The sequence below is a fragment of the Coregonus clupeaformis genome, chromosome 7, assembly GCF_020615455.1.
Source record: "Coregonus clupeaformis isolate EN_2021a chromosome 7, ASM2061545v1, whole genome shotgun sequence".
NCBI classification, from domain to species: Eukaryota; Metazoa; Chordata; class Actinopteri; order Salmoniformes; family Salmonidae; genus Coregonus; species Coregonus clupeaformis.
The window spans coordinates 68,863,745-68,876,883 of NC_059198.1; the positions used below are offsets into that span (position 1 = coordinate 68,863,745).

A 13,139-nucleotide genomic window follows, 5' to 3' on the forward strand; every position below is an offset into this window, starting at 1 on the left:
AAACACTAGAGAACAGACATGGTCTCTGTCCCAAATGGCAGGGCACATGTAGTGTACTATATAGGGAATAGGCTGCCATTTGGAATGCTCTCTTTGACCGTTTGTTTTACATGTACATTTTTTGTCATTTTAGCAGACGCTCTTATCCAGAGCGACTTACAGTTAGTGAGTGCATACATTTTCATACTGGCCCCCCGTGGGAAACGAACCCACAACCCTGGCGTTGCAAGCGCCATGCTCTACCAACTTGACACAGTTCTACCAAAGGAGGGAATATAAAAAAAAACATTGGTTTTATAGCTTTCCACTAGGTCATGGGCTTATGTTTATAAATTTACCTGATTAAGAAACTGTAACCTCTTGTATCAAGCACTTCATAACATTATTCCTTTACCTGGATCATATTCCATATATCATAACAAATCATTCTATGTTTTTATATAGAACTATAGAGAGACAATACTTTCTAAAAGGAAATGCTCAAGGCATTTAAAACCCTGTTATATTGTTAGACTGTGGTTCATTGCATCCTCTTGGGCTTTGTGAGGTGGGCTAATGTTCCCATTTCACACTGCAGGATTGCTTTAACTCTCTCTCACCGCAGTACGAAGGCAGGGTAATACATTTGGAGGCGCTGAAGCGAAAGTCAGGGAGAATTAGATTCATCCCTTTTTGTTTTTAATTTGCCCTCTGGATTGGCAGATAATTTTCACCATTAGCGTTGCGGGAGGGTGTGTGTGTGTATGTGTGTGTGTGTGTGTGTGTGTGTGTGTGTGTGTGTGTGAGAGTGTGTGAGTGTGTGTGTGAGTGTGTGTGTGTGTGTGTGTGTGTGTGTGTGTGTGTGTGTGTGTGTGTGTGTGTGTGTGTGTGTGTGTGAGTGTGTGAGTGTGTGAGTGTGTGAGGTGTGTGTGTGTGTGTGTGTGTGTGTGTGTGTGTGTGTGTGTGTGTGTGTGTGTGTGTGTGTGCTCCATTGGCACGGCGCTGGCCTACCCAGACTGGAGTGGAGCAGACAGATTAATGACTGTTATAGTCGGGGCATGACTCAGCTGGATCCTATTGTCTATGAGGGGGGGAAACAACAACAACAACAACAACAACAACAACACATAACAATGTATGATACTTTCTCTGTGGGGGGATCCAAATGTAACTTGGTGGAGCCTGAGGAGAGAAATTATGAGTGGGGGGCAGCAGGAGGATTGTCCAGGTTTAAAAAATAGGCCACCACCACTGTGTTTTGATGATAATGGTATCCACCTCTATACTCTCCAACGGTGTCTGTCCTGGGCCTTTGGGTCAATTAGAGTTGTTGTTAACAGTCCTCCCTCATCTCATAGGGCTCCCAAACAAACACACACACAGACACACAAACACACACACACACATGGGTCAACATACAGTAAGTACGCCGCAGGTGCTTACAGACACGGATTAGTCCATAGTGCATTTAATACAGCTGGAAAGCGAAAGTTGTTCTGAGGTGTTGTGTTGGACATTCTTGCAAATGATCCCATAATGTCTTCCAGATGACAACAGCCTGGTCTGGGCCACTGTACCGCTGTACTCCGATCAGATCATAACAGGACTAGACATTAGAGAAAAGGCCTAGGGCACACACACACACATACATGAACATACACACACACACACACACACAAACAGTGAGCCACTCATCCGTATCTGTACACACACACACACACACACAAATCCATAGAGTCCTGCAGCTTTCCTCCCTCCTTCGACGTTGATGCATTTCCACATCAATTTTTTAAACGCCTGGCAAGTCTCAGGTTAGGGCAGTGAGGGAGGAGGAGATAGGTGGGTTGCAGAGACCAAGGCAGAGGCACTGAGGTGAATTATATATAAGTTGGGAGAACAGAACAGTGCTGCAAAAGATTGATGCCCTCTCTGTGCTGTGAGCTGTGGAACAGACAGGGCCAATGCAGCCTGCAGAGAGCCCAATATTACCTCACAGGAGCTCAGTTACAGTAGGGGATATTGAGAAAAACTGTAGAGCAATACACCACAGAAACATATGACTTACAGTAGATATGATCTATTTCTGATATTATCTTCTGTTCTGACACATGATAAGCTGCATATAATGCTTATTGGAAGCTACATTATGCCAATTTAAGCTGTGTTATGCAACACGATGTTTACTCTATGACTATGTCTAAATGCTAGTTATATAATGGCCCATAGGGCTCTGTTCAAAAGTAATGCTGTTAAAAAGTAATGTACTATGTAGGGAATATGGTGCTATTTGGGACACACACAGTGACATAAGAAAGGCAAGAAACCCGATCTGTCTTAAACTGGATAATGGGAGCCTTCATGGTCATTGTGTTGTAAAACACAGAAAAAACACTGTAAACCGCCAGATTCCTGCGCAAATGTACCATGATAAACTCCCCAGCATGGGCACACAGTCCCTTGTTTTTTACATGTCTCAAGCACACTGATAAAGTAGACTTTATCAGTCTTATTTGTCCAAGCCAACCAGTACAGGGGCTGTTGCCACAGCTGGTCCTAAAAGCTGAAAGGAAGGGCTGGCTCTTAAAAAACAACCAGGGGGAAAAGAAGCCAAACAGGCTCATGCAAACACAGAGAGTACTCATTACGACTGAAACATCGTAGCCAGACCACACCATTATTTACATTTACATTTTAGTCATTTAGCAGACGCTCTTATCCAGAGCGACTTATAGGAGCAATTAGGGTTAAGTGCCTTGCTCAAGGGCACATTTACGTCATTTAGCAGACGCTCTTATCCAGAGCGACTTACAAATTGGTGCATTCACCCTATAGCCAGTGGGATAACCACTTTACAATGTATTTATTTTTTTATTTTTTTTTGGGGGGGGGGGTAGAAGGATAACTTTATCCTATCCCAGGTATTCCTTAAAGAGGTGGGGTTTCAAATGTCTCCGGAAGGTGGTGAGTGACTCCGCTGTCCTGGCGTCGTGAGGGAGCTTGTTCCACCATTGGGGTGCCAGAGCAGCGAACAGTTTTGACTGGGCTGAGCGGGAACTATGCTTCCGCAGAGGAAGGGAGCCAGCAGGCCAGAGGTGGATGAACGCAATGCCCTCGTTTGGGTGTAGGGACTGATCAGAGCCTGAAGGTACGGAGGTGCCGTTCCCCTCACTGCTCCATAGGCAAGCACCATGGTCTTGTAACGGATGCGAGCTTCAACTGGAAGCCAGTGGAGTGTGCGGAGGAGGGGGGTGACGTGAGAGAACTTGGGAAGGTTGAACACCAGACGGGCTGCGGCATTCTGGATGAGTTGTAGGGGTTTAATGGCACAGGCAGGGAGCCCAGCCAACAGCGAGTTGCAGTAATCCAGACGGGAGATGACAAGTGCCTGGATTAGGACCTGTGCCGCTTCCTGTGTAAGGCAGGGTCGTACTCTCCGAATGTTGTAGAGCATGAACCTGCAGGATCGGGTCACCGCCTTGATGTTAGCGGAGAACGACAGGGTGTTGTCCAGGGTCACGCCAAGGCTCTTCGCACTCTGGGAGGAGGACACAACGGAGTTGTCAACCGTGATGGCGAGATCATGGAACGGGCAGTCCTTCCCCGGGAGGAAGAGCAGCTCCGTCTTGCCAGGGTTCAGCTTGAGGTGGTGATCCGTCATCCATACTGATATGTCTGCCAGACATGCAGACATGATTATCACAGCCAGACGAACGTATTGTAGCCATACCACACCAAGGCCCTAAAGTAAAGACCTAGTGGTCAGACAGGGGTCACTACAGATGTAGGATCTTAATTTGAGCCTGTTTGCTACAACAGGAAAATTATCCTGCATCAACAGGAAATGTGAATTATTATTATTATTGTAGGTGAAAATCAAGTCTGAAATTTCAAAGTGGAAATTACAAACTTCAGAAGCCTTTTTAAACTTCAAATACACTACAAGTTCAACATTTCCTGCATTGCAGGAAAGTTACAGTGAGGGAAAAGAGTATTTGATCCCCTGCTGATTTTGTACGTTTGCCCACTGACAAAGACATGATCAGTCTATAATTTTAATGGTAGGTTTATTTGAACAGTGAGTGACAGAATAACAACAAAAAAATCCAGAAAAACGCATGTCAAAAATGTTATAAATTGATTTGCATTTTAATGAGGGAAATAAGTATTTGACCCCTCTGCAAAACATGACTTAGTACTTGGTGGCAAAACCCTTGTTGGCAATCACAGAGGTCAGACGTTTCTTGTAGTTGGCCACCAGGTTTGCACACATCTCAGGAGGGATTTTGTTCCACTACTCTTTGCAGATCTTCTCCAAGTCATTAAGGTTTCGAGGCTGACGTTTGGCAACTCGAACCTTCAGCTTCCTCCACAGATTTTCTATGGGATTAAGGTCTGGAGACTGGCTAGGCCACTCCAGGACCTTAATGTGCTTCTTCTTGAGCCACTCCTCTGTTGCCTTGTCCGTGTGTTTTGGGTCATTGTCATGCTGGAATACCCATCCACGACCCATTTTCAATGCCCTGGCTGAGGGAAGGAGGTTCTCACCCAAGATTTGACGGTACATGGCCCCGTCGATTGCGGTGAAGTTGTCCTGTCCCCTTAGCAGAAACCCCCCCCCCCCAATGCATAATGTTTCCACCTCCATGTTTGACGGTGGGGATGGTGTTCTTGGGGTCATAGGCAGCATTCCTCCTCCTCCAAACATGGCGAGTTGAGTTGATGCCAAAGAGCTCCATTTTGGTCTCATCTGACCACAACACTTTCACCCAGTTCTCCTCTGAATCATTCAGATGTTCATTGGCAAACTTCAGACGGGCCTGTATATGTGCTTTCTTGAGCAGGGGAACCTTGTGGGCTCTGCAGGATTTCAGTCCTTCACAGCGTAGTGTGTTACCAATTGTTTTCTTGGTGACTATGGTCCCAGCTGCCTTGAGATCATTGACAAGATCCTCCCGTGTAGTTCTGAGCTGATTCCTCACCATTCTCATGATCATTGCAACTCCACGAGGTGAGATCTTGCATGGAGCCCCAGGCCGAGGGAGATTGACAGTTATTTTGTGTTTCTTCCATTTGCCAATAATCGCACCAACTGTTGTCACCTTCTCACCAAGCTGCTTGGCGATGGTCTTGTAGCCCATTCCAGCCTTGTGTAGGTCTACAATATTGTCCCTGACATCCTTGGAGAGCTCTTTGGTCTCGGCCATGGTGGAGAGTTTGGAATCTGATTGATTGATTGCTTCTGTGGACAGGTGTCTTTTATACAGGTAACAAGCTGAGATTAGGATCACTCCCTTTAAGAGTGTGCTCCTAATCTCAGCTCATTACCTGTATAAAAGACACCTGGGAGCCAGAAATCTTTCTGATTGAGAGGGGGTCTAATACTTATTTCCCTCATTAAAATGCAAATCAATTTCTAACATTTTTGACATGCGTTTTTCTGGATTTTTTTGTTGTTATTCTGTCTCTCGCTGTTCAAATAAACCTACCATTAAAATTATAGACTGATCATGTCTTTGTCAGTGGGCAAACGTACAAAATCAGCAGGGGATCAAATACTCTTTTCCCTCACTGTATCCTGCAACAGGGTGATCCAATTAAGATCCTACATCTTTAGGGGCCACCGACTGCACTACACCACACCACAGTCATAAAGTGGTCCTGAAGACCAGACAGGGATGCTCCTCCTCCCCCTCCTCCTCCTCGTTCTCCTCTTCCTCGTTCTCCTCCTAGAAACCTTTTGAGGTTGGTGAAGGGTGGAGCATGTGGATACTTGTCTCCTTCCAACCGAGGCGTAGCCCACTACCCTAACCCATCACTCACAGTGTAGCCTAAATTGTCTGTTGTGCAAATACCGTGTGCATTAACTGAATTAATCTACCTTCACTGAGGGAAGTTAAAGGGTTTTGACTGTAATTTGGGGATCGGGATGTAACCTAACTAAGACAGCAGGCCCCTTCTATAGTATGCCTCGGAGACACATTATTTTGGCATAGTTTGTGTGTGTGTGTGTGTGTGTGATGAGGTGGTGTTGAAGGAGTCAGGCGCAGGAGGGTAAATCACAGAATAACAGGCTTTAATCCGCAAAATACAGGTTTACGCAGAAATGCGTCAAACACACTCCAGGGCAGGTGTGTGTGATAATGAGACAAGACAATTGTGATGATGATTGGGGCGGCAGTGGTTAGTACTCCGGTGATGACGAACACCGAAGCCTGCCCGAACAAGGAGGGGAGGCATCCTCGGCCGAAGTTGTGCCAGTACCCCCCCTCGGGGACGGCCAGGAGGATGTGGAGCAGGGCGAGCCGGATGGCGACGGTGGAAATCCTGCAACAGTGAGGGATCGAGGATTTCCCTCACCGGGACCCAGCACCGTTCCTCCAGACAGTACCCCTCCCACTCCACAAGGTACTGAAGACCCCCCACCCGACGCCTCGAATCCAGGATGGCACGGACAGAGTACGCCGGGGCCCCCTCGAAGTCCAGAGGAGGTGAAGGAACCTTCCGCACCTCAGACTCCTGGAGCGGCCCAACCACCACCAGCCTGAGGAGAGACACATGAAACGAGGGGTTAATACGGTAATCAGGGGGGAGTAACAACCTATACGTAACCTCGTTGATTCTCCTCAGGACGTTGAACGGCCCCACAAACCACGGGCTCAGCTACCGGCAGGGCAGGCGGAGGGGCAGATTCCGGGTCGAGAGCCAGACCCGATCCCCCGGTACGAAGACCGGGGCCTCACTGCGGTGACGGTCAGCGTTGGCCTTCTGATGACGCACGGTGCACTGGAGGTGAACGTGGGCAGCGTCTCACGTCTCCTCCGCGCGCCGAAACCAGTCATCCACCGCAGGAGCCTCGGTCTGGCTCTGGTGCCACGGAGCCAGAACCGGTTGGTAACCTAAAACACATTGGAATGTTGTTAGGTTAGTAGAGGAGTGGCAGAGAGAGTTCTGGGCATATTCTGCCCATGGCATGAACACCGACCACTCCCCCGGCCGGTCCTGGCAGTAGGACCACAGGAACCTACCCACATCCTGATTTACTCGTTCCACCTGCCCATTTGCCTCGGGGTGGAACCCAGAGGTCAGGCTGACCGAGACCCCCAGACGTTCCATGAACACCTTCCAAACCTTGGATGTGAACTGGGGACCTCAGATCAACACTATATCCTCTGGCACCCCGTAGTGCCGGAAGACGTAAGTAAACAGGGCTTCTGCAGTCTGCAGGGCCATGGAGAGACCGGGCAGAGGAAGGAAGCGGCAGGACTTGGAGAAGCGGTCCACAATGACCAGGATGGTGGTGTTACCTTGGGAGAGGGGAAGATCAGTTAGAAAATCAATACTAAGGTGAGACCATGGTCGTTGTGGAACTGGTAATGGTTGTAGCTTACCCACTGGGAGATGCCTAGGTGCCTTACTCTGGGCGCACACCGAGTAGGAGGAGACGTACACCCTCACGTCCTTAGCCAAGGTAGGCCACCAGTACTTTCCGCTCAAGCAGCGCACTGTACGGCCGATACCTGGGTGACCAGAGGAGGGTGACGTGTGTGCCCAGAAGATCAGATGATCACGGATAAGAGCAGGCACATACCGCAGCCCAGCTGGACACTGCGGTGGAGATGGATCTGTGCGTAATGCCTGCTCTATATCCGCGTCCATCGCCCATACTACCGGCGCCACAATGCAGGAGGCCGGGAGTATGGGGGTGTTGTCTCTGGGCCTCTCCTCTGTGTCATACAGCCGGGACAGTGCGTCTGCCTTCACGTTCTTCGTACCCGAAATGTATGATAATGTCAAATCAAACCGGGTGAAGAATAGGGCCCACCTGGCCTGGCGAGGATTCAGCCTCCTCGCTGCCCTTATGTACTCCAGGTTACGGTGGTCCGTCTAGACGAGGAAAGGGTGTTTCGCCCGTTCGAGCCAATGCCTCCACACGGTCAAGGCTCGGACAACAGCCAACAGCTCCCAATAACCAACGTCGTAGTTCTGCTCCGCCGGGCTGAACTTCTTAGAGAAGAAGGCACAGGGGCGGAGCTTGGGTGGCGTGCCCGAGCGTTGGGACAGGACAGCACCTATCCCTACCTCGGACGCATCCACCTCCACTATGAACGGTAGTGATGGATCTGGGTGGGCCAGTATCGGAGCTGAGGTGAACAGACCCCGCAGTCTCCTGAAGGCCAGGTCAGCCTCAGCAGACCAGCAGAGCCGGGACGGCCCACCCTTCAACAGGGATGTAATGGGAGCTGCCACCTTGCCAAAGCCTTGGATAAACCTCCGATAGTAGTTGGCAAAGCCAAGGAAGCGCTGCACCTCCTTCACTGTGGTTGGAGTCGGCCAATTACGCACGGCTGAAATGCGATCTCCCTCCATCTCCACACCTGAGGTGGTAATGCGGTATCCGAGGAAGGAGACGCTGGAAAAAACATACACTTCTCTGCCTTGGCATAAAGGTCATTTTCCAATAGTCGGGCCAGCACTTTGCGAACCAGGGAGAGATGCTTGGCGCAAGTAGCGGAATACACCAGGATGTCATCGATGTAGACCACCACACCGCGACCAAGCATGTCCCGAAACACCTCGTTCACAAAGGACTGGAAGACGGATGGAGCATTCATTAAACCGTAGGGCATCACCAGGTATTCATAATGCCCCGTGGTTGTGCTGAATGCTGTCTTCCACTCATCCCCCTCCCGAACACGCACCAGGTTGTATGCACTCCTGAGATCTAGCTTTGTGAAGAAGCGTGCCCCATGCATTGACTCAATCACTGAAGGAATGAGGAAAAGGATAACTAAATCTAATCGTCTCCTTGTTCAGTGACCGATAATAAATGCACAGGCGCAGAACGCCGTCATTCTTCTTCACAAAGAAGAAACTCGAGGAGGCGGGTGAAGTGGAGGGACTTATATACCCCTGGCCCAGGGACTCGGAGACGTATGTTTCCATAGCCTCCATTTCAGCCTGCGACAGGGGGTACACATGACTCCTGGGAGGTACAGCGCCTACCCGAAGGTCTATCGCGCAATCCCCCGCCCGATGAGGTGGTAATTTAGTTGCACGCGTCTTGGAAAACATGTGCGCCAAATCGAGGTATTCGGGGGGAATGCGCACGGTGGAGGTACCGTCTGGACTTTCCACCATGGTTGCACCAATGGAAACATCTAGACACCTACCCTGACACTCTCGCGACCACCCCGTGAGAGCCCTCTGCGGCCATGAGAAGGTGGGGTTGTAGAGTGCTAGCCAAGGGATACCTAATACCACAGGAGATTCAATAATTGAAAAAATTACCTGCTCACAATGAGTCTCCTGGGTGATCATGGTGACTGGTATCGTTACTTCCGTAACAAACCGCGACCCTATTGGTCGACTATCGAGTGCTCTGATGGGGAGTGGAATGGATAGGGGAACCAATATTATGCCTTGACGGTATTGGCACTGCCTTGGCACTGTCGCCACTCTGGTGGCACCCGAAAGAGGCTAGCGAACTCCCTGTAGTCCTCCAACGTGGCTCCTCCTTCGTTCCACACCGCGTTGGCCCACTCCAGGGCTTTCCCACAGAGGCAGGAAACGAGGACGGACGCCTTCTCCCGCTCTGATGGTTCCGGCCTGATGCTGGCGAGGTAAAGCTCCAATTGGAGAAGGAATCCCTGGCACAGCAATGTCGTCCCATCAAACGCCCGTGGTCGGGATATCTGGATCCCTCCGGGTGCTGGGGTGTAGGTGGCTGGATCCGGTTGGCCAGCTGGTCTTAACAGATCCATCGCTTCCCCCAAGCTGGCCAGCATCGTGGAATGCTCCTGGACCTGTGCCACGACTCCAGGCATGCGCTCTTCTCCCGCTGACTCCATATTCGGGTGGGTGATTCTGTGATGAGGTGATGATGATTGGGGCGGCAGTGGTTAGTACTCCGGTGACGACGAACGCCGAAGCCTGCCCGAACAAGGAGGGGAGTCGTGACAGTGTGTGTGTGTGTGTGTGTGTGCGTGTGTGCGTGTGTGCGTGTGTGCGTGAGAAGGAGAATTGGAGGGAGAAGACAGCAGGTCGTGAGGCTGGAGCAGGAATACGTTAGATAGTGCCCCACTGAGCTGAATTAATTGGGAATGGGCGTTATGAGGGATTAAATACCATGGAAACCTAAAACCACACTACTCCCCTTATAGTACTCTGCCTGTCAATCACAATGATAATTAAAGCTGCAGGCAGTGTTGCCGGGGTTCAAGCTGTGGGCCCACTGTGCCATCATCAGGACAAATTGGACACATCGCCCTAGGATGAGCTACTTCTGTACTCCTTACCACTCTTACCAAATATCAGAACTGAAAATCAACCAGATCATACTATATGCTGTTGATGAATTTTGGATTTTAAAAAAATGATATTTACTACTTTAAACTTCTTCTTCTCTAGAACCGCTGGAACGATCGGCATCAAATTTGGCACTTTTTTCCAAGAATCTAGCTGAAACAATATGGCCGCTATTTGCCAATGAACTTGCATTAATTGTTTTCCAACAGCACCATAATGTGGCCAAAGTCAACAACAGGTTAGCTAGACTCATATCCTTGAGCATGTGTGCCAAATTTCATCACTCTGAGTCAAACAAATCAAAAGATATAAAAAAATTGCCCATTATAGCTTCACTGAGTGGTCAATATGAATGTGCTTGCACATGTTGAACCTTCATACTTTTTTTCCATGTGAAGAGAGGGACCTATGGACAACATTTTATGACTATAGGTCACATGGAGTGCAGGGGCTGACCTTTCAAAGTTTGCCTTTTCAATCGCTTGCTATAGCGCCACCATGTGGCCAATTGGCATGGTATTACATGAGAGAGTGTGGCCCTTGGGCCTTTAACATGTTGCTAAGTTGCACAGTCCTGGGCCTTTTCATCTCACGGCAGAAAAGGAACATAATAATAATAACAATAATGAACTGGAACAAGTACAATAGGGTTTCGCCAGCTTCGCTACTTGAACCCCTAATAATGAACTGGAACAAATACAATATGGTTTCATCCCGCTTCGCTACTTGAACCCTTAACAAAGCATGGCTGATTCATCTCTCCTGCACTACAGACACACACACATACATAGGCATAGTCATACACCGCATACTCACATACAGATACACAGGTGCACATAAACGCACACACACGCAAACACACACACAGAAACACATTGCTTTTCAGCCCAGATCACCGTGGGCTGTGTTCGTTCAGGCCACCCTGGTTGGCCAATGGCTCAGATTCAGATTGCCCTCTTCGCTCCATCTTATGTTACACACACGATGTGTGAGTGCCCTGGCTCCTGTTATTAACCGTGCCTATTCTGAAGGTGCTTTCCTCCCCTGGTCTTAAAGCTTTTGCTGACTCAATTAGCCAGTTCCTCATGTCAATGGCCCTGGGTCTGAAATTCCATTTGAGTAGGATGTGGAGCGCGTGTGTGTGAGTGTGTGTGTGCGTGCGTGCGTGTGCATGAGCTGCAATCCCATAGCTGCCGCCTGATTGTGTTAACACTTGCGTCTGGTGGTATCCTTGTACCTGCCTCCAAGGAGTATAATATGATCACTGACATTATACTCAAATACACACAGACACACACACACACACACACAACCACACACACATACACCACAAAAACACATATAAACCCCACACACACTTCTCTCTTTAGGCATCAGGCTCTTTTATAGGGAGAAGACCGCTATTCAGCTGCACTGATTCAACACACACTCACAGCTCCACCAGAACAGTTTTATGTAAACCTAGACTCGGTACAGCTGGGAGTCATTGTTATAGAATCTCTGCAGTGTCTGCATTGTCTAGCTAACAACTTGGAGCCGTGCCACATGGAGGAAGTATGAGTAGGCTAACCAACCTGCCCACCTGGTCTTGGATTTATCCTGTAGACCTCATTACCACTAGAGCATGTTTTTTCTGCATTAGGGAGGATCACCTATCAAAACATGAACTTGGTTGTTGTTCCATCAATTCCAACTTTGTGTGTGTGTGTGTGCGTGTGTGCGTGCGTGCATAGAATACCCAATACAACAACAGGTCACTGACAGGTACTCGCTCCCCCTCTCCCCCTCTCTGTCTCTCTGTCCAGGTATGACTATGTGGAGGTACGTGACGGCGTGGACGAGAGTGGGCAGCTGGTGGGGAAGTACTGTGGGAAGATCGCCCCATCACCCGTGGTGTCTTCTGGGTACCAGCTCTACATCAAGTTTGTGTCCGACTACGAGACCCATGGAGCAGGCTTCTCCATCCGCTACGAGATCTTCAAAACAGGTGAGAGGAGAAAGAGTGAATCACAAAAACACAATCACAAAATATCTTCACACGCACACACACACACACACACAAATACACACACAGCTTGGGAAGTTACACCAGTGAAGCGGGATGATATATGTTAGACCGAGACATCTAATCGTGAGTCTAATTAGTGTTAAGAACAGGATGTTTCTGCTTATTTCATGGTTTGTTTGTCATGTATTCATGCTGCTTAATGCATCAAGGTATTACATAGCTTTTCAATAAGGTTACACACAAACAGATCAATCCTTTTCCCCATATGTTCCGTAAACCATCTGTAACAACTGAATGTATTTATGGTACTTCTAAGACTGACTGTAGTTATAGACATATGATAATATCTGTTCATCCAGACAGAGAAATGTCCCCTTTCTCTGTTTATGTGATGCTACATTATCATGGTTAAGTGGAGAAAGTGAGTCACCAACGGTTTAAAGAACATGAATGAAGGAAGTGCTTTCTCCTCTTCCTGCTTCTGATAAGCTAAATTCATACTCATATATTCCATTGCGGTAGATAAGTGCTGCTCATGCAGACGATCAGATTAACTGATAACGTTGTCCAACCCTGAGAAGTTCCTTCCTCAACAATAAAATCTCACAAAGAAAGACCACAGACGTGTCCCTGCTGAAACGAGAACTCGCCAAGCAGCCCTATTTTCACAAATACACTCAGGGGATGTCCTTCTTCCTTATCTGAAGACAATACAATAAGAGGGAGAGCTTCCTGTTGTTGGCTTGACTTCCTGACTGTGTTTTGTGTTTATGGCTGCCATGGGACAGGGGTAGATTTCCATTGAGTGATTGGGAGAGGGGGAGGGAGGAGGACATAGACAGGTGCA

At 48.6% G+C, this 13,139-nt stretch overlaps 1 protein-coding gene across 2 annotated transcripts in view; it reads left to right on the forward strand.

Annotated features, from left to right (window-relative positions):
* LOC121570009 (neuropilin-1a) overlaps nt 1-13,139 on the forward strand; it is a 92,562-nt gene that overhangs the window by 20,255 nt on the left and 59,168 nt on the right. For both annotated transcript variants that reach the window (XM_041881450.1, XM_041881452.1), the window contains exon 4: nt 12,090-12,271. In XM_041881450.1, coding sequence (XP_041737384.1) covers nt 12,090-12,271 — 182 coding nt within the window. The remainder of the gene's footprint in view (nt 1-12,089; nt 12,272-13,139) is intronic.